At 36.3% G+C, this 27360-nt stretch overlaps 1 protein-coding gene across 5 annotated transcripts in view; it reads right to left on the bottom strand.

Moving 5' to 3' along the window:
• frmd3 (FERM domain containing 3) overlaps positions 1 to 27360 on the bottom strand; it is a 50584-nt gene that overhangs the window by 17230 nt on the left and 5994 nt on the right. For 2 of the 5 annotated variants that reach the window (XM_024275729.2, XM_024275725.2), the window contains exons 2-11: positions 17187 to 17291; positions 15967 to 16009; positions 11297 to 11378; positions 9865 to 9962; positions 7985 to 8108; positions 6427 to 6514; positions 4287 to 4375; positions 3805 to 3868; positions 3137 to 3145; positions 153 to 241 (exon numbers count right to left, since the gene is read on the bottom strand). In XM_024275729.2, coding sequence (XP_024131497.1) covers positions 153 to 241; positions 3137 to 3145; positions 3805 to 3868; positions 4287 to 4375; positions 6427 to 6514; positions 7985 to 8108; positions 9865 to 9962; positions 11297 to 11378; positions 15967 to 16009; positions 17187 to 17291 — 791 coding nt within the window. The remainder of the gene's footprint in view (positions 1 to 152; positions 242 to 3136; positions 3146 to 3804; positions 3869 to 4286; positions 4376 to 6426; positions 6515 to 7984; positions 8109 to 9864; positions 9963 to 11296; positions 11379 to 15966; positions 16010 to 17186; positions 17292 to 27360) is intronic. The other 3 variants (XM_024275726.2, XM_024275728.2, XM_024275727.2) reach the window with 3 other exon arrangements.

Consider the following 27360-nt stretch of genomic DNA (forward strand, 5'->3'; position numbering starts at 1 on the left):
TGCATTGCTGTCGAGCTGCCTAAATTAGTTTTGGAAATGTTCAACAAACATTTTAAAAATGTTTAAAATGTAGTCGATGGTAAAGCGATCTTCAAAGACTCTTTGCAAACCCAATTAATGTTAGATTTGCGAGTGTTTGTGTGTAGACGCACTTGTAAAAGGCCTGGTTCTCCACACCGCATTTCCATAGGTGTTTGCACGCTGCAGGCGTCGAGGTGTGGAAGGTCAACACCAGTTTCTTCTGCACAGAAAATACAGACAAAAAAAAAAAGAACGAGTGAGGATTGATCAGCTAAAGACATAGAGGAGAGCTGCAGAACACAAATGTGAGGGAGCTGCGCAAAAAGCCAACCAACAGATCAAAAGCTGTAAACCTGACAAGATTTGGATCTTCTATCAAGCAGAAAAGGTGCTTATATCTTGAAGAACACGAGCTTTATAAACGTAGACAGGGGATTTATCCTTGTAGACGTTGAGTTTTCTGCGCTGCAGGTCTGGTAACATGAGAAACCAGATCGATGTGGCTCAAAGACGAGGTTAGAGGGATGGAGAGCAGCAAGGAGGAAACACTGAAATCAATAACATGGGAATAAGCTGCTGCAACATAATATCAGGCGTGTGTCACAGCTATAAATGTCTAAAGCAGCTCAGAAATCAAAGCAAAATGTAAAGCTTTGCACTTTTAATGCACAGCTCCCTCGTTGTCATGCATCAGTTCCATGAGGGTCACAGTTGTGCACACACACACATGTGCTTCACATGTGTGTGCACGGTGGAAAAATCAGTGAAAACTAACTTGCTTTCTATCTTTCTTCCCTCTTTGGGTGACGTGCACGGAGGTTTTCAAGGATGTTTTATGATAATTTCATAAATATAAATGATTGCATTTACAACTCTAATTACATTATATAGCGGTTATAGATGTAAAATGGATGCAGTCTAATGTGGAAAATGAAATACAATAGGTTTGAGTCATCACAGCATTTTTATGTACTGATCTAGCAGATCTAATTTTTTTCTAACCAAAGTGTTTTAGAAGCCATAAAGGAGGGCACTCTAGCACTTCTTTGAAAAAAGTGGCTGTGTAGAGTTGGTTAAATAACAAAAAATAGTAATAAGAGTGTTATTAAGTATACGTGATTTAAAAACAAAAATTCTAAAATGTGCAAATGTTCTTTTTCTTAATTCAAATACAGACTAGACAGAAATGCACATAAAATATGTCAATTTTTCTGCATAAAACAGAATCCAGATATTTCCCATGTTTAAACATAACTACATTTTTAATGAAAACAATTACTTTAAGAAACAAATGTAATTTGTGCAAGAAGACTAAAGTACTCAAAGTACCTGCTCCTATTTTTTGAGATATTTCTTTGTCTCATTTTCCTCTAACAGATCCACAGAACCAGAATTAATTAACCATGAACTTGTTACAGTAAGTGATGATTTTCACCTCTAAACTACTACACAGTTCCATTTGCAGGTTTAATGACTTCCATTAGTAGAACAATCTGTGTCTCGGGAGTAATATGTGTTTTTGAGCACAAAACTTAAATCCAGCCTCAAGATGTTTGGAGACGCAGGTTTCCTTTGGCTCTTTTGGTTGTGCCAGATTTATAACTAGTAAAAAAACAACATTTTTTGCTTTAAAGCAGCTTTTCTCTAATGTGCAAATCTATTTATATAGTAAATATAAGTTGGTAAAAACAAAGATGCAACTAAAATAGTAATGTTTCAGCAATGTTTTGTTTTAAGGTAAACAATTCTTACTTTACATCCCTGCACACATGAATTAAAACGGTAATAATTTCCAGAATCGATTTGATTTGATTTCACCAGACCCTATATCAATTCTATTCCAATTTTTTTGTATTTATTTTTTTTATTTATTTCTATTCTTTTGATCTATTCAATTTAACTGGGTTCAATTAAACTTTGCGTTTATACATTTAGACAAATTTGTTTAGATATATGTTTTGAAGATTTTCATATCACTCTGATACAGTTCACATACTGTAACATGTATTAGTGAAATTATGAGATTGTTAATATCATACAGTGTTACATGGATTCTCAAACGGAGAAGCTCCAACAATTGTTCTTCCTCTCCTGTTTCCATTTAGCCACCAGGGGGCGATCATGCAAAAGCATTACACCTTATTCCAGATGAAGAAGAAACTACAAGGAAAAAACTGTGTTTTAGAACACAAATGGTTACTTTAAAATAAATAATCCTTCCATTATACGTTAAAATCAAGCTAGCAGACTTAAGCTTTAAGCGTTGGATTGAAATCTCCTTCTATGAATCGATTATAGATCTATTAAGCTTATATCGTTGCAGTTCGATTAGTCGATTTTATCGACCCAGCCCAGCTACACCACATAGTCAGAACTCGGTCCTATCAAGTCATTTTCATAGTCTCTCAGTCCACAAACCCTATGACGTACAGGTGATCACAGGATACTAAGAATACATTAAATTTGAGAAAATGTTGGATTTTAACATTAACAAACAACATTCTAGCCTTTTGAAAGATTTTTATGCAAGTTAGTTAATATAATTCCTAATAAAGAAAGTGGAAGCTTCCCAACTTTGTGTAAAAACAATAAAGAGAAAAAATACATTTTAAGTCCTGACTGTGTCTTCATGTAAGATAAAATAGATTATTTTTAGTTGCATGCATTTGTTATTTTAGGACCCAATAAAACATTAAAACATTGCCAAGGTGGGGAAAGGAATTGTGAGTAATTGAAGGCAAGAAGTGAAGACGTGATATGATCTGTTAAATGGGGAAAAAAATCTAATCTAAAGAAAAAACGTAAAAAAAAACACCACACTTTAATTTAAAACAGTGTCTGGCATGACACAGTAATATACTGCGAAATACATCACGATAGAAATTTGAAAGTAACTGTGACCATTTTACCAATCAGACAAAAAAGTAAATGTGAGTGGATGCAATGACACACTTTAAACTTTAGTGAGTGACAAACAGAAACAATGAAATAAAAAAGACAGTAACAACAAATAACAACAACAACATAATGGGAAAATGCAGACAGACGTTCTGATTCTCAACTGAAGTGAGGACAAGACTGCTTTGCTATCATGACACATATTTAATGTACTCACCATTGATGACTATGTTTATACACGAAAAGAAGAGACACAAACAAAGAAAAATAACTGAATCTCAAGCTCTTCATGAGTTGCCAAACAGACAAACAAGCAAGCTGATAAGCTGAGCAGTGATGAAAGAGCTGAGTAAGGCTGCAATAAAGAAGACGGTTATGAGGACGCTTAGAAACTTTTGGCTGATCGGTAGATTAAAGTGCAAACTCTCTTTAGCATCAATCTTCAAACTGCTCACAAGGAACCAAAGGGTTTGCTCAGTATCTACCGCAGCCGTGCTGGATGAAGCCAACAAGTAAAGCATGCGTCCAAAAACCTAACGTAAAGTCATTTTATTATTTTATATTAAGATGGAACAGCGTCAACAAGCTTCTTTCTGAACCACAAACAACACATGATGTGAGTGAGAAGACTGTTGGTAACACCATCCTGTAAAGACAGAGTGTCTGATGGTGGAAAAGAAAGAACAGTTCACAGATTCTACACAGATAAACAGAGGAAGGGAGAGAAAGAAAATAAGAATGAATGCATTTAGCCTTTCCATTTAAGTCTCATTTCATAGAGTTACAAATGTCACAGGAAGGGAAGACTTTAGTGCAAAAACTCATCGTCATAAAGGGAGTTGTAAAATAAATGTCCACTGGTTCTAACTTGGACACTAAACTCACCTCTTTCTGAATCCCGATGACGTAAAAGGTTTTCCCTTCAAACTTCAGCTTGCTAACATCCATCCTGAAAAGAACAGAATATATATTTGTAACAGATCTTCCTTAGAACAATAAGACTTATTTTTAAAGTTTATGATACAGGAGAAAATATGTTTGAGATTTGCTAAAAACTGACTATATTTATGATTTTGCTTGTAGGAATAAGTTCTGTTTTATAGATCAAATTTGTATAAATAAATGACATAATAAATCTACAAAATACATTTTAGCAAAAATCTTCCCAAAAGTTACATAAAGTAAACTCATTTCTTTTTTATTCCTCTTTAACAGAGCCCCAGTTAAACAGAATTTAATATTTTGGCAATACAACCAAAGTTGTGAAGTCCACACCTGGACGGCAGGTCTTAAGTGGTTAAAATGCTTAATTGAGGATTCTAATCTACAAATAATTGACATATTTGAAGGTCAAATTCACAACAAACCATTTGAGGAGGTGAATCCTCTTGTTTCCCTGGAAAACCACAAACCCTGTGGCTGTAAACCCGAGAAAAGCGGTGGCGCCTGTGAAGTCCTGAGAACACATATGCACGTTAGTGTTACACAGGTGGTGTGACAGCAGGGGGTCAAATGAGGCATCACTGGTTTCTATGGTAACTGAGCACACACAAAATAATGTTTGAAACAGCTAAAAAAAAAGAGAATATTTGAAATGGAAGCACACTAGATCTCATAAAGAGGATGTCATTAAGTTGGAAGCAGAAACGTCTCATTATCTTACTTTAAAATGATCATCTTTGCTTAAATATAGAATCCCTTTAGTTGGTTTCTGTAAACTGGTCCAAAATTAAAATAAAAAATGTATTGTAGTTTCTTAGGGGTCCATTTCCTCAATTTTAGCAGTAAAAACGACCAAAGAATCCTAAAACTGAAATATCAAATCAAACTTTTTTCATTAGAAGTGCTTCTTGTATCACAGATATAGTGGGTTAAGATAATAGGATGGATGGATGGCACAGAAATTCAATTAAAAACCAACCCACCCTTTACACTTCATTAACAAATGCACTCCATGACCCCAATAATAACATTTAATGATAGAAGTCCCTTTCTTAATGTTAGTTAATGCATAGTTAAGCATTAGTTAGCTATTAAATAAAGTGTTAACAGTACTTTGCATTATTAAGTGTATTATTTAATATATTAGTTCAGATGTCCAAAACTTGGTATTATGCAGCATTCAAAAAAAAAAAAAAAAAAAAAAAATTATAAAAATTCCAAGCACTAGCTTAGATTATTTCTTGATCCTGAAGGAAGTTTTATTTTGGAAAACTGACGGATTTTGTTCATAACATCCGTCTTGGTCACGTGATTTAAAGTGGCTACCTGCATGCCTACCTGGATTGCTAAATTAGTAGCCCAAAGCTAAAAATCTAACAAAAACCAAACAATAAAACATATTTGGAAAGTGCCAGTGAGGAAACTGAATAAGAACTTTCAGCTTCAAATAACAATAAAGCAGAATAAAACATGTAATGCTTCCTTATTTTCCTACTGATATTTTTAAGACTTTTTCAAACTAAACCTCATGTTGTGGCATTTTATTTAGAAAATTATTTATTTTGAACAGCATTGTGTATAAATCAACAACATGTTAGTTAATATATGTATAAAGCCTTTATCATGTTTAAAGTAATCATTTAAGAAACGGCTTGACTCTGCCGTGAAGAAAAACAGTATATCGGGAATCTATTTATACTAGGAGCCAGCTCAGCAGAAGGAAGATTGCCACAGTGGCCACCCACACCGGGACAGCAACAGGGTCCACTCCACTGCCGTGAGACTGCAATGCTGGACCCCAGCCGCCCCAGTGTGGGCGAGCACCGTGGCAACAACCACAGATCAAGCTGGCAAGCCCTGGCGCTGAAGACTAAAACAGTAAGAAAGTTCAAAATAAATATAAAACTTGTATTTAAAAAGAAAATAAAATTAAATATTTTTTATAAAAATTAATTAATAAATAAGCAGGTTAGATTATCTATTAAAAAAGTGGGTCTAGAATACTAAAATATATCCTAAAAATATTCATAAATAACTAAAAAAAATATTCCTATTTATCAGTAGTGATATTTTTGTGTGGGTTTCACAATATTTAACCCACTTCTGATTTTTGCATGAACACATTCTGTTAATGATTTCCTCTGATATGTAACATTTCCAGCTTTCTATAAAACAAAACAAAAAAAATCACACTGTGTTGCAGAGAGGAGGGAACCCTCTCCAGTTAACAGAATTTAAATATCTTGCTAATCAGTGTTGGTATGAGCGCTCATGAAAGAGTGTCCTCATTTCTCTCTCTGCCTGCCTGGACCAACGATGATCAAAGAGGGGCTGAGAGATTCCAAAATAACAAACTTTGCTCCAACAGACTGCAGTTCATTCTGTATCACAGCTATGGAGTGTTGCAAGAAAAATACAATCTTTCTGTAAATGAGGCCAAAAATAAACACTGAGAGTGTGACACGAGATTATTATTATTATTATCATAGAAAGTCCCTTGAGGAGAGCGTTTGCATGCATCAGAGCAGTGGACGTTTGTCAGTGAGGATGCATTTGTGAGTTTACCTTACACGGGTGTGGGTCAACTCCATACGTTTCAAGACTGTGAGCCCTTTGGAGCATGTTTAGCTCAGCTAGTGCAGCACTCTGGCCCCTAAGAGGCAAAAAGACAGAAATAACTCGGCTTTGAGGATCCATGATGTCAGGTTGAATTGCTTTATTGTTAGTGATATTTAAGCCGGTGCCTGTTCGTGCTCCATATTTTGACAGTTGTAAGAAATATCTGGTTTGTGTTTGTGATTGCTGACCCAAACTCCCACTCCAGTCACCTGTTCATCTATTTTTTAAGTATTCCCAGTGGTCTTTCGAGTATGATATGACATTTTTAGCCTAAATAATATTTTTAAAAATTGTCGTTTTCTAGGACAGTTTCATCAGAAGTCATTTTCTATCATCCCTTTGTTTACACTCTCTCCCACTAGCTTACAGCCCCTCATGATCCCAACTTAGCATTAAAGATGTAACAAAAATGACGAGCAATATAGGAGCTATCCAGCCGTACAGTTCTGAGCCAAATGCCAGCTCAGTCAAAGAAAACAAAGACATAAATGGATATAGTCGTCTGAAAGAAGATGCATCAGAATGGAGCTGTGCAGGGAGCGTGAGGCCTTCTGATTGTAGATTTAACTACAACTACTTTGGCCCTCCCATTTTCCAACACAATTTGAAAAATACATTGTTTTAATCTTAATTTTCTCTAAATATGTCCTCATCATGAAAATAAAATGCTACAAGAACATGTTAAAAACACCAAAAACACAATTTTCATTGGAGTGGGTCTGTAAAAGCAGTGGTCGCCAAAATGGTGTGAGTGTTGAAATATTGAGCAGCACAAATCATTGTGTACAAGAAGCCCCAAAGCTTAAAATCTGGCACTTATAAAGTTACACAAATTAAGCATCCAGTTAAACCTGAAAACACAAAACCTTAGACGTAATTCCATTACAAATGCTCCCAACTGTCTCTGTCTCAATCTCCAGAACTCATTAATCCACACGCTGTTAATCCTGCAGTCCGACCCATCGGGGCAGAAAGAGGTCACCGTCTTTGATGTTGGGTAATCGCGGCAACAACGACAATCACAAGGCTCAAATTTATTCATCTCAGCAGAGACTCACAATCTGCCCTTGGGAGGGGATTGACATTACTTTACATAACGTGATCTTGTGATTTGGTATCTTAATCCTTCCAGAGAGGATTTTTTTTATTACTTTGACACACTTAAATGTCTTTTAACACACTTTTTCCAGCAATTAATATGTTACGTTTCACAAGTTTTTTTTTAATCAAATAAGGCTGAAGCACATTAACACACATTTTGTATCTAGTTAGAGTTCGTCATGGCTATGCCACTTTCAAAGGACAAAAAAAAGAGATCTGCTTTAAACAGAGGTGCTTCTAAAGTTTAGACCACTTTTTAAAATGACACAAAAAAATACATTAAAGCAGGGGAGTAAATTGCCTGAATCTGAAAAGAACAATCTAGCCGTTTTTCGTGTAACAGATTCTATTCCAGATTAATATTACAAACATACCAAAAATGAAAAAAGTATATTTTGTGTACCTGAGCTCATTCTTGTGTATTTCCATGATCTTTCTTTCCAGTTTGAGGGATTGCTTAGGGAACAGTTTGAAGTCTCTGATGTAGTCTGATGGATGCTCTTCTGCGTCATAATCTCCAAGTTCAGCTGTGAAGAACAGGGAATTCAACACTTTAGGTAACATGTATTTTATTGGACACATGACAAATATTGTGTAATTACAACTGGCAGTTAGGTCCTTCTTTTTATAATCTTATTACGGCCAATATAAAGATTTAAATCTTCTTTAAATAACACTGTCTAAAAAGCAGTGTTTTTAAAAATCAACTTTGATCAGATTTTCATCAATTGTAAAAGCGTTCCGATTGGTCTTTTAATTATGTTTATCATTTTTTTTAGCCAAAATGAAAAAAAACGGTGTCGTTTTGTGGGACATAGTTTCTGCAGGGCAGCAGGAGTTCATAAGAATAGTGGGCAGCACTTTTGGGACAGAGCAAGCCCATCCCCTCTTCCCTTTCCCTTTGCTGAGAGCTTTCTGTTTACATGCTCTCCCGCTAGCTTACGGCCCCTCACAACCCAGCCTAACATTACCTGTGCAACAAAAATGGTGCACAATTTTGGAGATATCCAGCCGTACAGTTTTAAGCCAGATGCTAGCTCAGACAAGGAAAACGAGCTAGCTGTCAACAAGTGGATGCAGAGCAGGGGGCTTGTAGCCCATCTAATGTATTTTTAATGTTCTTTTTCAAACTGCATTTTTTGCAAGCTCCTTATTTGCAGCAATTTAACCAGAGAAATACTCCTAAAGGCAATTTTAAGCTTAATTTTCATAATATATGCCCTACATTCCCACAAAAATGTCACAAGAACATGTTGAATACACCAAAAACACAATTATTATTGAGTGGGTTGTTAAAGAATTTAACAGTTGAGAATTTATAAAGATATTTTTTATGATTACCTTCAGAAAAACATTTTTGTCGTAATTCAAAGTAAAAAATAAACTTTGACATCAACAATTCATTATTAATCTCCTTCTGTTTAACAAATCTGCACAGCTCCTTTTCCTACAGTACAATATACTCTACCAAATGTAGGTCAACAGCCTGATTAGAATACTGCCACGCGGCAGAACTACGACTAAATATTGCTTTCCTTGGAAAATCCAGAGCCAACCGACACTAATTTGTCCTTTAAATCCATTCCTAATTAACAAAGATAATAAAGGTTGAAGGGAAAAAAAGTAGCTGAAGTTTAATTAAACAATAATCCTTTCACCGTTCTCCAGCGCTCTCATCAGCAGCCCGACAGTGTGGGACAGGGACCTGTCCTCGTTAATGAGAGCTGCCCCTGATATTCTGCAGACACTCTCTGGGCTCACATTACTCAGCCGGTCACACTCAACTCCCCGAGGACACGAGCCAATCACAGGATGTTAGCATCGCTCAGCGCTCCATGAGTCAGCCTGAAAACTCCATTTACATGCATCAGCTCTGCTTGTTATTTTACCAACTTATTTACAAGTAGGTGACCGCGCATCGTAATCTGACGTTTACGCTGTCTTTATACAGTCAGACCAAAGAACTCTTTTGATTCCTATTCACTATGAATCATACATGCATCCCCTTGTGTTTAGAGTCAAGTATTACATCATACAGATTGTCGTTTGCCTTTAAATATTATTTTGTGGAGTTTTATAGCATCAAATCTGATGCAGAAAAACGTTGCTGATCATTGGGAATAAATTAGTGACAAAAAAAATGCTATAAAATAACTAAAATCTATCTTCTAGTATCCATATTTTATTTTTGAAACTAGATTATTTATTATTGAATTTTAAAAGTTAGACACTTGAATTTAATGTTCTGTACTGAGTCTGTAAAAACTGCAGAGCAGACTTCACCCTGTACTATGCAGGCCCCTAGATATGCAGCCTCGGCAAAAGGGCAGAGCAGACGACCGTGGTAGATGTCTCTCTTCAGCTGGAGATACAGAAGATACCTGGATATGAACACAAAACACACAAAGCTATGAACACACACTTCGATTGATACATTAATCTGTTTCAGTTGAACTTTGCAGTAACTATTCTTATTGCATTACAGCAAATCGATTTCACTAGAATGAACTTTAATTGTAGTAATAAATATTACAAAGACAGTCGACAATGGAATGATTATCTGACTGTGTTGCTCTAGAATTTACTTAGAAAGGAATAGTGTCATTGTGACAACCATACAGAGGAGTGGTACTGTAGTTACTATGGAAACAACATCATTAAGGGCACATTTAGGCTGGTGCTGTTTCTGGTGTTTACATGAAAACAAAACATAACAGCGACAAAACTGGAAAGACATTTGCATGAATGCATGAGTGATTTTTTATTTAAAAAGTTGCAGTCACCTGCACAAGATGATAATGTTTACAACATTAGGGCAGTGTCTTGCAAACCAAGACACACAGTTTGCCAAGCAGTACACTTTTTTCAATCATGAAAATCTAACAGAATTTGCATTTTTGTTCAGTCTGTTCAGTGATCTAACAAAGTCTCATCTATTTTACTTCACCAAATACCCAAGAAGTGATAGCAGCAAAGGAAAAGGGGCAGAAAAATATGTTTTCTTCATATTGCTCCCTTTTAGTGTTATTTTAATGTATTATGTTTATGTTTTTCCTGTGGAAATGAATACAAAAATGAATAAATGAATGAACATTATCTTAGAACTCATCACTGGAGGTAAAAAGAGCATCAAAGGAAAACTGGATGAAGTAATTTATTTAAATAATAAAATCCAGTAGTAACTAAGGTTATGTGTACAGTTTTGTACTTTTATTTAACTCATTAAACTATCTAAAGATCAGTTTCTATGGGCTGATCTACACAACTTCCCCTCATGACCAGAAAAAATTGACAATAAATAAAAAGGCTAAAATTCCAGAACAATGAGAAGCTTTTAACGATGTATATAAATAGGCCTCCACATGTGCAGAGATCTGAGATAATACAATTTTGTGCAAATTTCAATGATAGCAAAGATTTTGGGACAACAAAATTGGGAGAAAACTAGAGTTTGCTGTTGAATTTTCATAAAAATTTGTACTTTTTTCTTCTTCTAAATCACTAAATTAGTTTAGAATAAAGGAAGATTTTCCTTACTTCTTGACACAATATGGTATTAAGTTTGCATTTTCATGTTAGCATTAGTTATTAGTAAAAAAATAAATCTCAAAATTCCTTTTAACCTTTTTATATTCTTGATCGGTTGCTAGAATGAACCTTTTTCAGACACTTTTTCTAATCTCCAAAAGCAGATCTGAGTTGATCTTGTGTTTACCTGGTGAGCTCCTCCTTGATCTTCATGGGCTCGTGGGGATAGAACTTGACCCGGAAGCACATCATGTACGGCTGGTGGGCTGCTGAAGCAATAGGAGAAACCCTTCAGTTAGATCAGAGGTTCCAAGCAGAAAAATAGAGGAAAGATGAGGACTGTGACCTTTTTGAGGGGAAAATCATGAGGGGGGAAAGTGGGAGATATGAGGCGTGAAATCAGGAAATCAGGTGGGGAATTTTAAGTAAGACCCAAAGAAGGAAACGAAAAGCAGAGATGCAGAAAACACAAGAACAGAGACCAGAAAAATAAAAATAAAAAAGCATGAACAGCGCCGATTAGTCATTTGATAATTACAGTAATTACTCAGACACCAACTCACAGACCCAAAGTGGGGTCAGCTTCTTTTCTTTGATCTGATTCCTACAGCATTTCATTTTCTTTTCTTCGAATGTGTGTCAGGGAGGATTTAAGCTCTGAATGGTGGTTAAATATGCACAGTAACATCCAGTTGCATAAGTGCTGAAACACACCAAAACATTAAGCTTTAGGGTTTACAATGTAATAAAAGACTGGAACCTCACAAGTACGTGGATTTGAAAAATGACTTACAGCTAAAATAGATCTTGTTTCATCATCTTTTCTGTCAGATGGCAAAAATGACATTTCCCTTTTTTTCTATTTAGCTTTACAGCAAAATGATGATTATGTGTCATTTCCCACAACCCATTCTTCTAAAAAAAAAACATGCTCATGCAGAATTAGATTATGAATCATCTAAATCAGAGGTCTCCAACCTTTACCGCTAAAAGAGCCATTTAGTCTAGTTTCTTAAAGACCAGAACCCAACGAGAGCCACAAAGTCCCATTTTATGGTTTAAAAATGTACATTATTTAAGCTTTTTGGCAATAAAGCAGCTATCTAAAAATTTAGTTTTTAAATATTACAATAATTGAAATACAAAAATGTAACCCAGCGTCAAAAAAGCTCCTCTTGCTGCAGCAGCTTTAGTTAAATGAAAAATACACGACAGTCAAACGTTATGTGTTTTATCATTAGGATTTTAGTGTGCTTTTTATCCTTTTAATCTTAAAAATAAACATTTTAGTAGAATTTATTTATTAAAAAAAAACTCATAACATTTAGAATAACCTAAGTTGTTTTTATTGAATACACACAACTTTAAATCATTTTCAGTCACTTTAAACCACATTTGTTAAAAATGTCAACCACTTTAGTGTAATTTACCAAAATAAAAAATACATTTAGAGACAGTAAATTAAACAGTTTCTTGCTTCGGTGCTTGACATGTTAAAAATCCAAATAGAAATGACAAAACTTTAACTAATCTTTTATTTATTCAATCGTTAACTTTTTTCACTAAAGCTGATCTAAATTAAAATGTATTATTTTAGGTTTTTATTTTGAAAATTTTAACTTTTTCATTGGTTTAAAAGGAGAAATGAATCGCAGGATCAATTTAAAGGTTCTTGGAGACAAACAACAGCACATTACAACAACAAAAAACACAACTTCCTTTACTTCTATTTCTTTTTTTAGTCTTGCACTGCTGAGTTTTGTTGTTTTAGTTTGGAATTGGACCTTGATAGTCTTAGTTTGCGGGCTTTGTTTATTTATTTTCTTTAGGTCATTTTGGTCAGGGAGCCCTTAGCAGGGAGCTGCTGAATGGGACGGTGGACATGGCTTGGTCAGCAGTTTATGTTTGGTCAAGGAGCCACCATGGAGAGATAAAAGAGCCACATGTGGTTGCAGACCCCTGCTCTAGGCATTCATTTGTGACTATCATAAATTTACCAAACCACAGATTTTATTCATGTTAGTTTCAAATAAGATACTAAAAAGATGCTGCGTACAATGAAACTGGTTATCCTCTAACTGGTTATCGCGGCAGTGTGCCCTCATCATTTGGCTTTGAATTGAAGGATCCTCTGTGGTATTATCTTGCCGTGAAGAAACAGCCCAGTCTACATAATGCATGCAAAAGCAATATGAAAGACATAATCCTCCCACCCGCTCCCTGAGAACACAAACCCTTTATTTCCTTAAGCTTAAGGGACGACAAATTTTGGAAAAACACACAGTTGTGTGGAACCCATCATGAGAAGTGTGACGTATACTGGTGCACGTCATGAGAACGCACCAACACAACATAAAACCTAATTTAAGAGTGAATCCTGCCATAGGGAGAAACTGATGTGTCAGAGCAACTCAGATCCATCCAGCGCTCTTCCTTCATCCTCCTCTCCTTTCTATCGTTTCCTCTGTCAGCTTCTCTTATCTCAGACAGTCTCCATTTTGCCCTCTTTGTCTCTTATGTATTTATTTATTTTGACAACATTATCCATCTTTCTCCTCATCATTAAGCTGAAGTGTTTCCTGTTTTTTACTTTTTATTCCTCTTGAGTTTATCACTCAGTCCAGTTTTTGCTGAGATCTACAGTCTCCTCGTAAAGGATAAACATGCAGCTGAAAGCTGTTTTATTAATTTATAACAAGGAAGAAGGAACAGTAAAGTTGATGAAAGACAGGGTGGAGTGCACAGACTTAAAAGGGATTGCAAAGAAAAATGACAAAAAAAAAATCTGAGTTGCTAAAAACAAAAAAAGCATAATTTTGGGAGAATATTTGGTGTTTAGTTGTATCTTCTGTAAAGAGAGTTTTAGTCCTACAAAGCTTATTCTTCAGAACGAAAGTGTTGTAAGCGCTTAGGAACTAAACAGTCCACAGTTCACCACAACACAAAGAGTTGCAGCTTATAACAATTCCAAACTGAGGTGTTCATCTTGTCTCCAAGGCAACACAGACTCACAGAGCAACCATTTATTTCAAGAAACTGTGAATGAACATGAAATTTGGAAATGATAATATTTGTGGCTGTAACATGCATTTCAATAAAACTGGACTTTTTCAAATATAAAAAAAAGCTTTTTATCACTAAAATGTGTATAAATATAGCAAAATACTTGAAGAAAACTTCAAAATAAGTATATATTAGAGAGCTGCACAAAATCAGAAAAACTTGCAATGTACAATATGACTTGCAAGATATGACCATGTAGCAAAACAACTAATACATCACTAGACTTATACATCTTAAATGATCCTCCAAATGACCCACATCTACATAGGAGGCAAGTATTTAACATAAAAGAGGTTCATCCAATTGGTCAAATACAAGAAGGACTCTATTTAATTTGTTTAATACGTCCAGCTGCCATGAGATTGTTTTTGCATGTGGAAATATTTAAGATAACCATTTATGGCAATTTAAGTTGTCTTTTCGATACATGTATTGCACAGGCTGATATTGCAATAATAATACATTTGCGATGTATCGTGCAGGCCTAATATATTCTAATGAAAAGTTTTAAAATAGTACAAGGGGCGGAGCTAGGGGCGGAAGGGGGGCAGAAGATTTTGGAAGGGTGGCAAATCACAGATGAAAAACTAAAAAATACACATTTCTAACAGTACTATTATTCATTCATAAAAAAATATTACTTTTGTTATTTTTGCAACACTTAAAGAAGCTTATATTGTTGAGTTCTTAATCTTTATCAATGACAAGACTAAAATTGACTTGAAATTGGGGGGGGGGGCTAGGGGGCAGATGGCCCCCTTTTCCCTCCCATAGGCCCGCCCCTTTTGTCTAAATTGAAAATGATTGGGCCTTAGCGTAGTGATCTGTTTCATTTGAAATTGCATTAAAAGACTGATAAACTGATGATTCAGTCAAGAAAATGTATCATCACCGCTCATGTGGAGTTCTGCTCAGGTTTTCTTAGACTGTAAATATTTACCAACATCTCCAAAGATAAATGCCAAACTGTGAGAGATTCAGGAAGCAGCCCGGCTTCTCACTGCCTCCCACTGCATCTCGAGCACAGCAACACTTCAGAGGAACTGTCAGCTTCACCGGGGCTCGGATCAAATCTGCATCTGTTGTGTTTCTCAACGAGCGGTAGCTGTTGCGGTGGCTAATTTTCCACAAATGTAAAAGCGGCTTCCACTCATCTGTTCCATAAAGCTTTCAGTGCATATCCTCTGAAAGCAGGTCTGTTGCAACTCTTCCGTGAATCCATGAGCCTTCAGCTGTTCTCTCACCTCTAAGAAAACCTCCTCTGGTTCCTTTGTCTCTCTTCATTGTGTTTCACTCTTTGACGCTCTTAGATCTTTCTGACATTGTGTTTTGGTTACATTTTGTTCTCCAGTTTTTTCCTCAGGTGTTTCATCATGACCAGCACCCTACACTTCCTGGTCTTGCAACTTTTATCTCTTTGAGTTGCCTCAAATCTTTTAAAATCAAGATAAATGTTAAGCTTTATTGTATGAAAAAATAACATAAATGTGTTTGCTGTTTTTTTCCCCTTATATTTATCTTTGTTGAGTAATTTTCACTTTAGATAATAAGCTCTCCTTCCATGCACAAATGTTAATTTAAGCGATCATTGTGTGTATGTTCAAATCACTTCATCGCTGCAGAGGACTGCAGCTGCGAGCGAGCCCCTGCGGTTTAGTCTGCTGGTCGTATAGCTCGACTCTTTGACAATAAAGCACAGATGAATACATTTACACACAAACATTAAAGTGCATTCACTCGTTATTGACACGCGCAAACAGAGATGTGACCAGAGGGAACAAAAGGAACACTTACATTTCATCTGCCTAACAACAGGCTTATTGGGCTCCAGCCAGTGCTATAGAAGGAGAGACAGACAGTCAACAGAATGAATGATTCCACAAGCAAAGCTCATAAGAAGCTACAAGTGATTCTTTGAGTCGTTTTTAGGACAATCAACAAGTCTTTATATCGCCTACGTAACAGAATTTTAGGTTGAAAGTGTGTTTGATATACTTAATATATGTATACGATGGTAAGACGTACATGGATTTAGTTCTCTACAAGTTTTTTCAAAGGGGATTTTTTCCATCTGCTCCTCATTCACATAAATGCAATTTTTAGCTGAATTTCATTTATTTATGTCCTCCGTGAACATATTAAAAACACCCAAAAACACAATTTTACTATGTATATATTTATCCCATGATTGAATAAGAAAATGTGATAGCGGAAGAATACCCCAAACTTGAGCTAATGTCTGAGTGTAGCTCCATTTTATGCTATAGTCTGTGTGACTGTGTCAAATCTTCTCCTCAGTTTCTTTGCATTAAAACTCATATAAAACAAAAACAAACACAGGAAAAACACTGAAATGAGCTTATGATTATACAGTGAATTTAGAGGTAGAACAACAAGAATAAAGCAACTGGCAGAAAACTCACAAATTATTAGTTGGACCTAAAATACTTTAAAAAATCTTTTATGTTAGCTTGGGCTTGTGAGGTGCTATAAAAAACTAGCAGAAGAAAGAGCTTAAACAAGGGGCTGATGGGAAATTAGCAAAGGTTAACTTCCGAGCGACGGTATCACCCACAACAGGCGAATTTCTAATGAACTCCTGCTGCTCTGCACAAAATATGTCTTAAAAAGTGTCAGACTTTTTAAATTTTTGCATAACCCTGGGAACAGTTTTACAATAGAAAAAATATAGTCTCTAAATGTTGTGCCCCTTTAAAATGTGTTTAAATGTTCTGACACTTTAAAAGACAAACGATTAATAAAATAAAATGTATCCTCATTCAGAAGCCAGTTTTTAGCAGCATAATTGCCTCTTAATTGTTTGTTTGTGGAATTAGAATTTGTCATTTTACTAATGAAAATGTAACCTTAGTTCAGTTCAAAACACAAAATATGTGATTTTTTGGTGTTTATTTGATGTTAAACTAAAAACTGAATTAAATTGTGACTTATTGGATTTAAATCCTTTTTAGTTTGGTGTGTTTTGAACGTGTCCTTGCCGTGTTTCTGCTTACCCTTTGCTTCTCAGGATCTACATATCGAATCCCAAAGTAGTCCTTCTCCAGCAGGTTGTAATGATTGCACACATGGTCCAACAGGAACTGGCCTTTAGTGTCTCTCTGAGAAGCAACAAAACACATTAGATGAGCGTGTTGTCATGAACGTTTGCATTTTTTTTGCAGCAATAACAAAAATCCTAAATATGTGTTTAATGCTTCATACATTTAAAAAGCATTTGACCTTTCTGTTAAAAACTCCATTCCTCCAAGTTCCTGACCTCTCCTTGCAAAATAGTTTCTTTTGTTACTTTGTTGACTCAGCTTTCAATTGTGCCGGTAAATAAACACATTTTTGGGGAGAGCGTAATCAATAACAGCTCTGTTTACATCGCCTGATCCTCAGACAGCATAAAGACAGGCCGATTTAAGTGAAAAGATCTCAGATCAATGCCAAAGCGCTCGTCCAATTTAGCGCTATTTTGTCCTACTTCCAATAACTGATATTTTTTTTATTTCTCATATCTTCTTAGCTGGACATTTCTCCTACAAAACAAAAGTATGATCTCAGTCTTAAAAAAAAAAAAAAAAAAAGATTTCACTTAAGTGTGAGACTATGTGATGTGAAAATTAGGAAATATTTAATACACCACAGATTTTGGAAGAATGTTCTAGTGTGGATGCACATTTTCTTTGCTATTTATTTTAAATTTCCCCATTAAGTGACAAAGTTTCAACAAAAAGATAATAAATACTTGCTAGTGGTCTAATATATGTATGTTTTTCTGTAGATTGCTGCAGCTCCTCCCATTTTGGCTCTGCTCTTTGTTTGCTGGAGGAGCATTTGGCTGTCACATATGTTTTGATCATTAAGCACCCTCCTTTGTGATTTTCATTTTCCAAAACATTTTTTGATTAAAGCTTCTTTTGAACTTTTTAATCCCGAATCTGGATCCGTTGTGGTTTTGCCTTCACTGTTCTCCCCCCAAAGGAGACAGAAAGCTGTGGTACCAAAAGTATACTGTAGATACTTTGTCAAAACATCAGGAAACTGTATTTTTAAAAATGTTTCAGTTCCACAGCTGAGTTCTCTTTTGCTAACAGAATAAAAAAATAAAATGGTAGATAAACCAATGTGAGCACACAATAAAACAGAAAATATGTCCTCCTGGCAACTTCTATTTTATGTTCAAATAATCTTGATCCCTCTGTAGATACTCTTCACTGAGAGCAGCTCATTTTATGCCATTTCTTTTCATCTAAAAACACTTAAAAGTGAAGCTCCAGATTTTCCACTCTTTCCTCTTCCTCCTGCCACATCAGCAGCACTTAGCAAGTTCAGGTCCTTGTCAGCAAACAAGCTGAGGACATTGGTTTAAGTCATCAGCTTTGCACATTACACCCTCATCTGAAATGCATCGTAAAGTGACTGACATCTGCTGACTTTGGTTGTGGCTAAAGTGCGTCTTCAGGATCTCTGTTCAGTGGGATTGACTCGAACAAACAGTAGCAAAGAAAGAAAAAAAAACAGACAAAAAGGATTAAAATTGACACTTGGGATTCAGTTTTCCAATGTTTTTCTCTTCATTCCTTCTACTTGTGATTCTCATGCTCACCGCCACCTTGAGCCGTCTTAATTGCCATGAAACTACTCGCTTTCTTTGGGCGTTTTCTTAATATTAAACTGTCCTCATTTTCATGCACTCTAATATTTTGCCTGCGTTTCCACAACTCTCCCTCTGCAGTTTTTTAAGCACACACAGTCTCTCATTTGTGTTGAATATTACATGCATCTCCTGATGGCTGAAAGGATGAAAAATGACCTATTTTCAGGTTGAACAGTCATGCAATCACGTTGAGCACATACCACACCTAGTGGAACAGGTTCCACACAATCAAACTCTATGATCTTAATTTTGTGATTTAATGCATTTTTATGATATTGTTGTCTCAGTGTTCGCGTTGGCTTCTTTTACTCTAGCCATCTTTGATCTGGGATGCATAAATTCTTACAGTCAGCAGAGTAAATGTGTCAATTCCTTGCCAAGGCTACACCATCAATTTGGCGGTGAGTCATGCCACAATACTCGTAAGTACAGTGTTATGAGCGGAAACTGAGGTGTAGTGAATGTGTTAACAGAACAAGCTCAAGTAACACGTTAAAAGCTGTAAGAAAATGTTTATAAAAATCAGCAAAGTGAGTGGAAAATGTTTGTTTGATGTATTCTGACTGAATTGCAAATGATAATTGCAGGAAAGAAAGTGCAAAACACAAGGTTGGAAATCCAAACAGGACACACAGTTAAATATATTTTCAGGTCAATGAATCCAAAAACGCCCCAGAGACGAACAAGCAGCAGAATTTACATCCAGGCTGATCTCATCAGAACGTTACGCGGCAAACATTATCACGTCAATATTTAATTGACCACCATTCCCGGTAGTTCTGCTATTTTTACAGAGCACCCTAAAACACAAAGAAGATTCTCGACTACTTTTCTGCTCTTTTTTTTTAATCTGCTGAGCTTGATGTTACAATGCTGCTGTAATTACTACTGAAGAAGACCCTAAACTCTAAATAAGTGAGAGGTTCTTAATTCAAACAGTTATATGGATAGTCATTTCTATTCATTTCTGTGAGGGTCAATTAAAACTGTGAATGTGTGCAAGATCCCTTCATTCAAACACTAAACTGACAAAATGTCATCACCACCTCAGACAAATACCTACTAATTCAAATTTATTTTTTACTAAATCCGACTGGTTCTAAGAATCATTGTAAAAGTAGCATGACTTTCTTCATATTTCTTTGTGTGTCCACTTGGCAACCTTTTTCCAATGTGTTGTGTTCTTTTATTATGCAGATGATGTAGTGCTGTTCTTAACTTTTGTTCATTTATTTGTTCCTTTAATGAAGAGTGCATTACATTAACATATTCAGTACACAACATAAGTCCACATGCCTTCATGTAGAGCAATGAGAAGAATAACATTCCTATTTCATTTTTTGCCCTTTTAAAGCTTGTCTCCAAAAACAAACCCCAAATACAGATTTTCAGAGCTGCACAAACTGCGATAAAAATAAAAATGTCGTGATTACCTGTCGTTTGTTTCTATTTTATTTATTTTCTAATGTGATTTTCCAGTATGATTCAAATGTGGAATGTTTTAACACAATGGGAAAATTTTGAATATATGAAATTAAATTTAATTTGGATTATGTTCTGCAACCTCTTTGGGTAATTGCCATACCTGCTCCTTTTATACTCATCTATGTTTTCGCCCTATAATCACATGGTTTCAGCTACTGAGTTTCCAGTGTCCTTTTTGTTTTGGTTCTAAGTTTTTTTTTTATTCTATTGTTGTACCCCTCCTTTTTCCTACATGTACAAGTAATAAATAAAGTTTACTTTTACCAACTAGATTCTGACTTCTGCATTTAAGTTATCTGTTCAATCTTAGACCTCAACAATGGTTATGAAAAAAAAACGAGCATAACATGATTTACACCAAAACACTTGAAATAATAGTCAGATAGCCGTTATTCTACCTAAATTTTTGAATTCTTAAAGATCTAGTGCAGGGGTGTAAAACTCCAGACCTCGAGGGTCGGTGTTCTACATGTTCTCCAACCAACCTGCTGTTGAAACTCTTTATTGGCTAAACACACCTGATCCAGGTAATCAACAGCAGATAAGGCAGGGTTAAGGGAAAATCAGTCGGAAGCAGGCCCTAGAGGCCATGAGCTTGACACCACTGACCTAGTGTCATGAATCCATCCCTTGGCTCCCCCTCTGGCCATAGATGGGATCCATCACCTGAGTACTATTGACATATATAGCACCAACACTTCCTGGGTCTCCACACTTCACTGCTGTCACTCCCAGAAGCCCACAGCTGTTTTCCATCTACAATCACCCCCAGCAGTATTTAATTAGAGCACAGTGCGAAGTCTTGTTTGTGCCACTTTGCCTCCATCACTGAGCATTCTCATCCTGACCTGATCTTCTGTTTCATCTGACCCTGCTTCATCTTCGACTCTGATTGTTTGCTGCCTGCCCTGACCCTCGTCTGGACCCTGACCACTCTGGTTGTTCTGTGATTCCCTCATGTTCGTGCTCGACCCCTGCCTGCCTGACCCTGATTTAGCTTTGTGGACTTTTAGCTGTGCTTCATTCCTGTTCTCTTGTCTGTGCCAAAATAAACCTGCTGCACTTGGATCCAGCCGTCTGCCGTTTGTGACATCTAGTAGGCTAAATGTGAGCTAATCCTTTAGCGTCATGACCATCAGAACAGGGAGTTCTGAATTTTTCTTTTAAAAGGGGAAAGCAAAGTGGTCTTAAAGAGATGAAATGAGTCAGTTTATGAGTGGTGGACAGGATTTTCTCCTTGCGTATGACATTACTGAAACATATTATTTCAACAACATAATTCCTAAATTAAAAGAAGAATTTCACTTCAGTGACACAATGGCAATGGCCTTTGTAGCTGATTTTGATTCCATCTCTATTTCTCGTGGTTCCAAAAGACTCAAAACTCGATCACAAAAATTAGTAAACCTTTTGAATTACTTTATTTAACCAATTAGTCATCCAAATAAATGGTCCAGCGTCTTATTTAACATCTTTACAGAATAATTAGGATAGTGTCCCCTGACAGTTTGCTTGATCGCTGTGGCAATAATCCGCTGTCAGTAACTCTGAAACAGAACATCCCCATCGGCTGATGCAGATTTGCTGTCAAGTCTTAATTTGTGTCCCAATGGAAGCAGCTGTGATTGTATTTTATACAGGCCTGCCTGTGGGCCATTTGTATGTGTTTGTGTGTAAGAATCCATAAATGTTTTTTTAACGGAAGAAACCAAAAAAAAGAAGTTGTTGTGTGTTTGGTATGTTTTAACATATTGATAGAACTTTGTTTGAGGGTTAGCTATATTAGTGTAATGATCTAAGTTAGGTAAGGGGTTGGAAAACCTGTAGATGCTGTGTTTTTACAAATAAATCATAAACAGGGATGTTTGTGTCTGCCTAAGCCGCTCAAGTGCAACAGCATGTGTGTTAGTCTATATCTGTCTCCATCTTTTAAGGATTTTCTTCTGATCCGTGACAACAGTGTTACTAAGCTGTTAAATCTGAAGAGCAAATAGATACAGACAGACAGAGAGAGGAGAGAAATAGCTCAAAAAGGGTGAAAACTGCTGTACTGGGAGGTGTTTCTGTCCAGATCATCAAACGATACCTTTTCTCTGTCTGGTTCTCAGGGCAGAAGCTTGTGATGTGAAGAGAGATGGACAGAAGCCAAGGAACAAGAAAAAGAACCAGTCCAGACAGAGTGGAACATGTTGAAAGGCTGCAAAAAAAAAGGTTGAGCTAAAAAAGAGGAGAGCGAATAAAAGAGAGATAGAACGAGCAGAAAGAGAGATGTAAAGAGTCTATGTCATGTCCAACAAGGTCCGAATGCATATTTTATATTTCCAAAGGCTGGGCATTAAGAATTTACAGGGTCATCCTGTCTCAGCATGATCTTACCAAATGACAGCAAAGTGCTGCTCTCTGGGCCTCACTGGATCACACAGACGTGTGCACGCCGTTTAAAGAGAGGCTCAGCGAGGAATGTGCTCAGTTTATCACAGACAAAGTGCACTTTGACATGTTTGTTTTTACTATATGTAGCTCTTTTTTTAGGATAAAGCAAAATGCTTCAGACCAACAAGACCTCAGAAGCAAAATAGAAAACTATTCTCAACTTGAATATTAAAAAAAACACATTAAATCAATTATTTATTCTTATATGTGAGTTCGTAGAAATTTTTAACTAAAAAAAGGAAACCTATTTTAATTTGTTAAGTTTCTTCTTGAGGACTATTGAAAGATACAATAGATATTTAACCTGGCAGCAGTGGATGCAGTTTATTTTTACCTGGTAGAAGCGCATTTGTGGTTTGCAACACTTTGTCCATCTGAAAATGCTGTCCAACATGGATGAAGGTGAAGGATTTGTTTTTAACTGGTGCTTTTACTTTAATGACTCATGCATAAAACCTTGACTTGGTTAAACGCTGCTTGTGTTTTATCATTATGCATGCAAGCTCAACTACAAGTGTTCTAAATCCACTGTGACACACTTCACTTCTTGATGCAGCATACCTAATTAAGCTTACATGCTGTCTGAGGAGCAGTTTTAAAGTCCTGCAATCCCCCCCGTGAGGTAAACCGACTCTCACTGCTCACTCCGGGTCAAAGTGGATCACTGCAGGAAGAATCAGAGAGTGGAGGGGGACTGGAAGACGATGATACACCCCTCTACCCACATACAACTCTATTAAAGCTTCTCTGGTAAGGAGGGCAAACACTGGACAGATGCTTTATGAAAGTGTTTATAATGCTCCTGGGAAACATTTTGTTGGATTTTTGGTTTTAGATTAACTTTTTGTCTCTATAATGAATGAAAAACAATGTTTAAATGTATTTCAGGAGAGATTAAAGAAAGGTTTACCTTCTTTGTTTTCTATTCAGAAAATGCTCTAAAACCCACTCCAATAAAAATGTTGTTTTTTGTGTTTTTAACAGGGCTGCAGTGGTTAACGCTCTCACCTCGCACCAAAAGGCCCAGGTTCTAATCCTGACTGGGTCCTTTCTGTGTGGAGTTTCCATGTTCTCTCCATGCATGGGTTTTCTCTGTGCTCTCCAACTTCCTCCCAAAGTTCAAAAACATGCTTCATTGGCCAATTGGTTCCTGTAAAGGTGTTCCTAAGTGTGAGCGCGTGTGGGAGTGAATGTGTCTTCTGACCAACTGGTGACCTGTCCAGGGTGTATCCTGCCTTTACCCAGCAGTACGCAGTAGGCTCTGGTGATTCCATGATGTCATGAGGGACAAATGTCAAAAAGATGGATGGATGGACGGACAAACCGATGGTGTTTTATTTTGATGTGCTTTTATCTGCCGTTATTGTAAATAAGAACATGTCCTTAATGTCTCACCTGGTTAAATAAAAGTTCAGTAAATATATATATATTCTTGTGGCATTTTTCTGATGAAGAAGGGCATATATGAAGAAACTTATGCTCTAATTTTACTCAAACGTCGAAAATATAATGGTCAGGCCACAAGCTCCCTGCTTCACCCCATTCTAATACATCCACTTGTAGACTACCGGTAATAAATCCATGAACGTCTTCATTTTCCTCAGCTGAGCTCTTAAATGGCTCCAAATTGTACAACTGGACAGCTCCAATAGTCCTCATTTTTTGTTGCAACAGTACTATAAGGGGCTTTAAACTTGTGGGAGAATTGGTAAAAGGAAGGTGGGTGGTGTTTCTCCACAGCAGCGGTCCCGGACAAAAATCAGACGCAAAGTTCTAATGAACTCATGATGCTCTACAGAAACTATGTCTTTTTTTTAATTTGGGGTAAAAAATGCATAATTACACTCTTAAAATAGATCAAGAGTGGGACTTTAAACTTAACTTTCTGCGTCTGCTAACCCCCTGACTGATTTCAGGTGTCTTGTGGATGCAAACAGTCATTACTAGTTTCACTGAAAGTTAGTTTGTTAGTCATCTTAGCATTTTTTAAATACTACTTTGCTTGGTAGCATATATTTTGCAGATTCAATTTTTTTTCTAATTATTGGCTTTGTTTAATGTTATTAATATTTTTTTTATTTACTTGAATCCATTTTTGTCTCAAACCTTTTGTTTCTTTGACCCCATATGCACCACTTTCAGTGCAAACCACTTTGTTCAAATAGTTCTGAATAAACATGCTTTTATAAATAAGTTGCAAAAACATATTGTGCATTGTCTTGCTATCACAAGTAGTACACAATACTCTCTCATCTCTGTGACGGTCACTTGCAGCATCACGACTGCGACCTTGCTCCACAGAGAATGGAGTAAAACCTATTTCCTTATCATCACCCACCATGCTTCAGGAACGATCACACGTGATTTAACGGAGACGTGATTTAATGCATTTAGTGAGCGCCTACATGAACACAGAGAGTTTCACGGTTGGGCACGCAGCATAAATAACTTTGAAGTAGATCTGAGAATGAATCTGTGAGTTTCTGCACATGGAGGAACTGCTTTCCCTGAATGTCAGGATTTTAAAGGTTGAAAAGGGGAAGAAACGCAGCACCTGCAGGAAGCAACATCTGAATTTGTTTGGTTCAGAAAAAAAAAAATGTAAATGACTAGTTAAATGACCTCCAGCAAACAAAACAGATCAAACAGCCTTTTTAGCAATGCTAAAGAAGGTAATGTGAATTATTTAACCCTATTTGAAACTTATAGTGTTACATTTTTTTACTTTAAAGTCCCACACAGTTTTAATCTTAATTTTCTTCATATATGTCCTCCATCATGAGAAAAATGCCACAAGATTTTAAAAACACCCAAAACACAATTTGGATTTTCATTGTTTTTAAAGTCCCCCGATGAAAAAAATATCCCAGTAGTGTTTTAGTTGTGATTATGATGTTTTTAACCAAAATTTCACAACCTAAATGTCTTAAAAAGCCATTTTTCATGTTGATCTTAAGCCTCTGTTTCCTCTGAGGGGGCGTGGCTTTTGGAGCTGAAACATGAATCATGCCCATAAATAGATTGTATTCAAATATTTAGTTTTAGTAAATTTTAAAGCCATAAAAACAACAGGAGTTTAGAGTTTATTTCTTTTGCAGTAAATCTGTGGCAGACTATTATGCACAGTGATTTTGTGCATTTTGAGACGGTTCCATGAACATCCAGACGAATCCAGTTTTCTAAAATCTATAACAGCTGCAACACTCAATGTGTGTCATGCTGAAATAAAGAAAACAAATAAAATGCTGACAACAACTACAAACCTTTAGTTTTGGCTTGAATGTGGAAAGAAAGACAAATTAAACTGCAGATCTGGGTTTTGTGTAAAACTCATGGCTGTCATGTTCACTGAAAGGGCAAAACACAGCAGTTATGTTCTCCTCTTGCCATCTGTGGCCTCATCTTGTGCTTTCTTCCAGTAATTTACACCTGATCAGAAAGTACACTGCAGTCACTGTGACCGAGCTTCTCATATGTGGCAGAAGATCAGTTTAACAATCTGTTTTACAAAGTTTAAAATCATTTCTCAAAGTTTTTAATCACTTCTCTTATTTGTAAGTCTTTGTTCTTCACACTTCCCTCCTCTTGAACAACCAGCTTGCTCTTTCAGAATCCTATTGAGTTGGTTTCTAAGTCATCCTAATCCTTTTTCCATAACAGCTCTACCTCATTTCCTTCTCGTTCAGGCTGTTAGTTTTCACTGTGATCTTCTCAGATTGCATTTTCCAAGCATCTATAGCTTCCCATATTTCCTGATATCAGCCATCTAACTTTGTTTCTCATTTCAATCTCGGTTGATGCATCCATTGCTCCCTCCCTTTCATCGCCCTGACTCATCTTACACGGCTTCCTCTCAGCTACGAGCACCAATCAGAAAAGAGATTATTTCTTTTAGCCGTCTTTTATAGCGCATCAAAGGTTCACAGACATCTGGAACGGAACAAGAATAGAAAACTGATGCTATTTATAGCTGGCTTCAAAGAATGCCTTGGAGCTGAAACAGGAGCTCGAGATCAGTTTTGATTCTGTCTGAAAGAACACACATGCAAACACAAACACGTGCTCACACACACACGAAGAGTAATCTTAGCCTCACAAACCTTCCTCTGACCACAGTGAAATACAATAGCACCCTAAAGAAGCCTGTTAAAATAGACTGAACTAATGATTTGTTAATAATCCCTGAACACAAATAGTAAGGGTGTAATGATCCCTTTTAGCAACAATTCCATTCATATCATTATTTATGGTTGCTGGTGCAATTCATGTAATCATTCAACAATCTGATTGGCTGACCTAAAATCGATCCACAACTTTCTTTAGCCAAAAATTCAACCAATGTGACTCCAAGATTAATGCCTGGTTGAACAGTGCAGGTGAAGTTTTCCAAATTCATTGTATTTCCACATAAAAATCCTACAAATGGAACATTATTAGAACATTATAGCACAATCTATGGTCACATGTATGAAATTCATTGAACTGTAATGATGTTTGATTATTTTTTGCTGCCACATGTGTATTGTCTGCTGTGATGGATGTTTTTAGTACAATAAACCTACCGTACCTCATTCCAAGTGGTTTGCCAAGATCAATATAGTCGATTT

This window comes from Oryzias melastigma, linkage group LG9 (genome assembly GCF_002922805.2).
Source record: "Oryzias melastigma strain HK-1 linkage group LG9, ASM292280v2, whole genome shotgun sequence".
NCBI classification, from domain to species: Eukaryota; Metazoa; Chordata; class Actinopteri; order Beloniformes; family Adrianichthyidae; genus Oryzias; species Oryzias melastigma.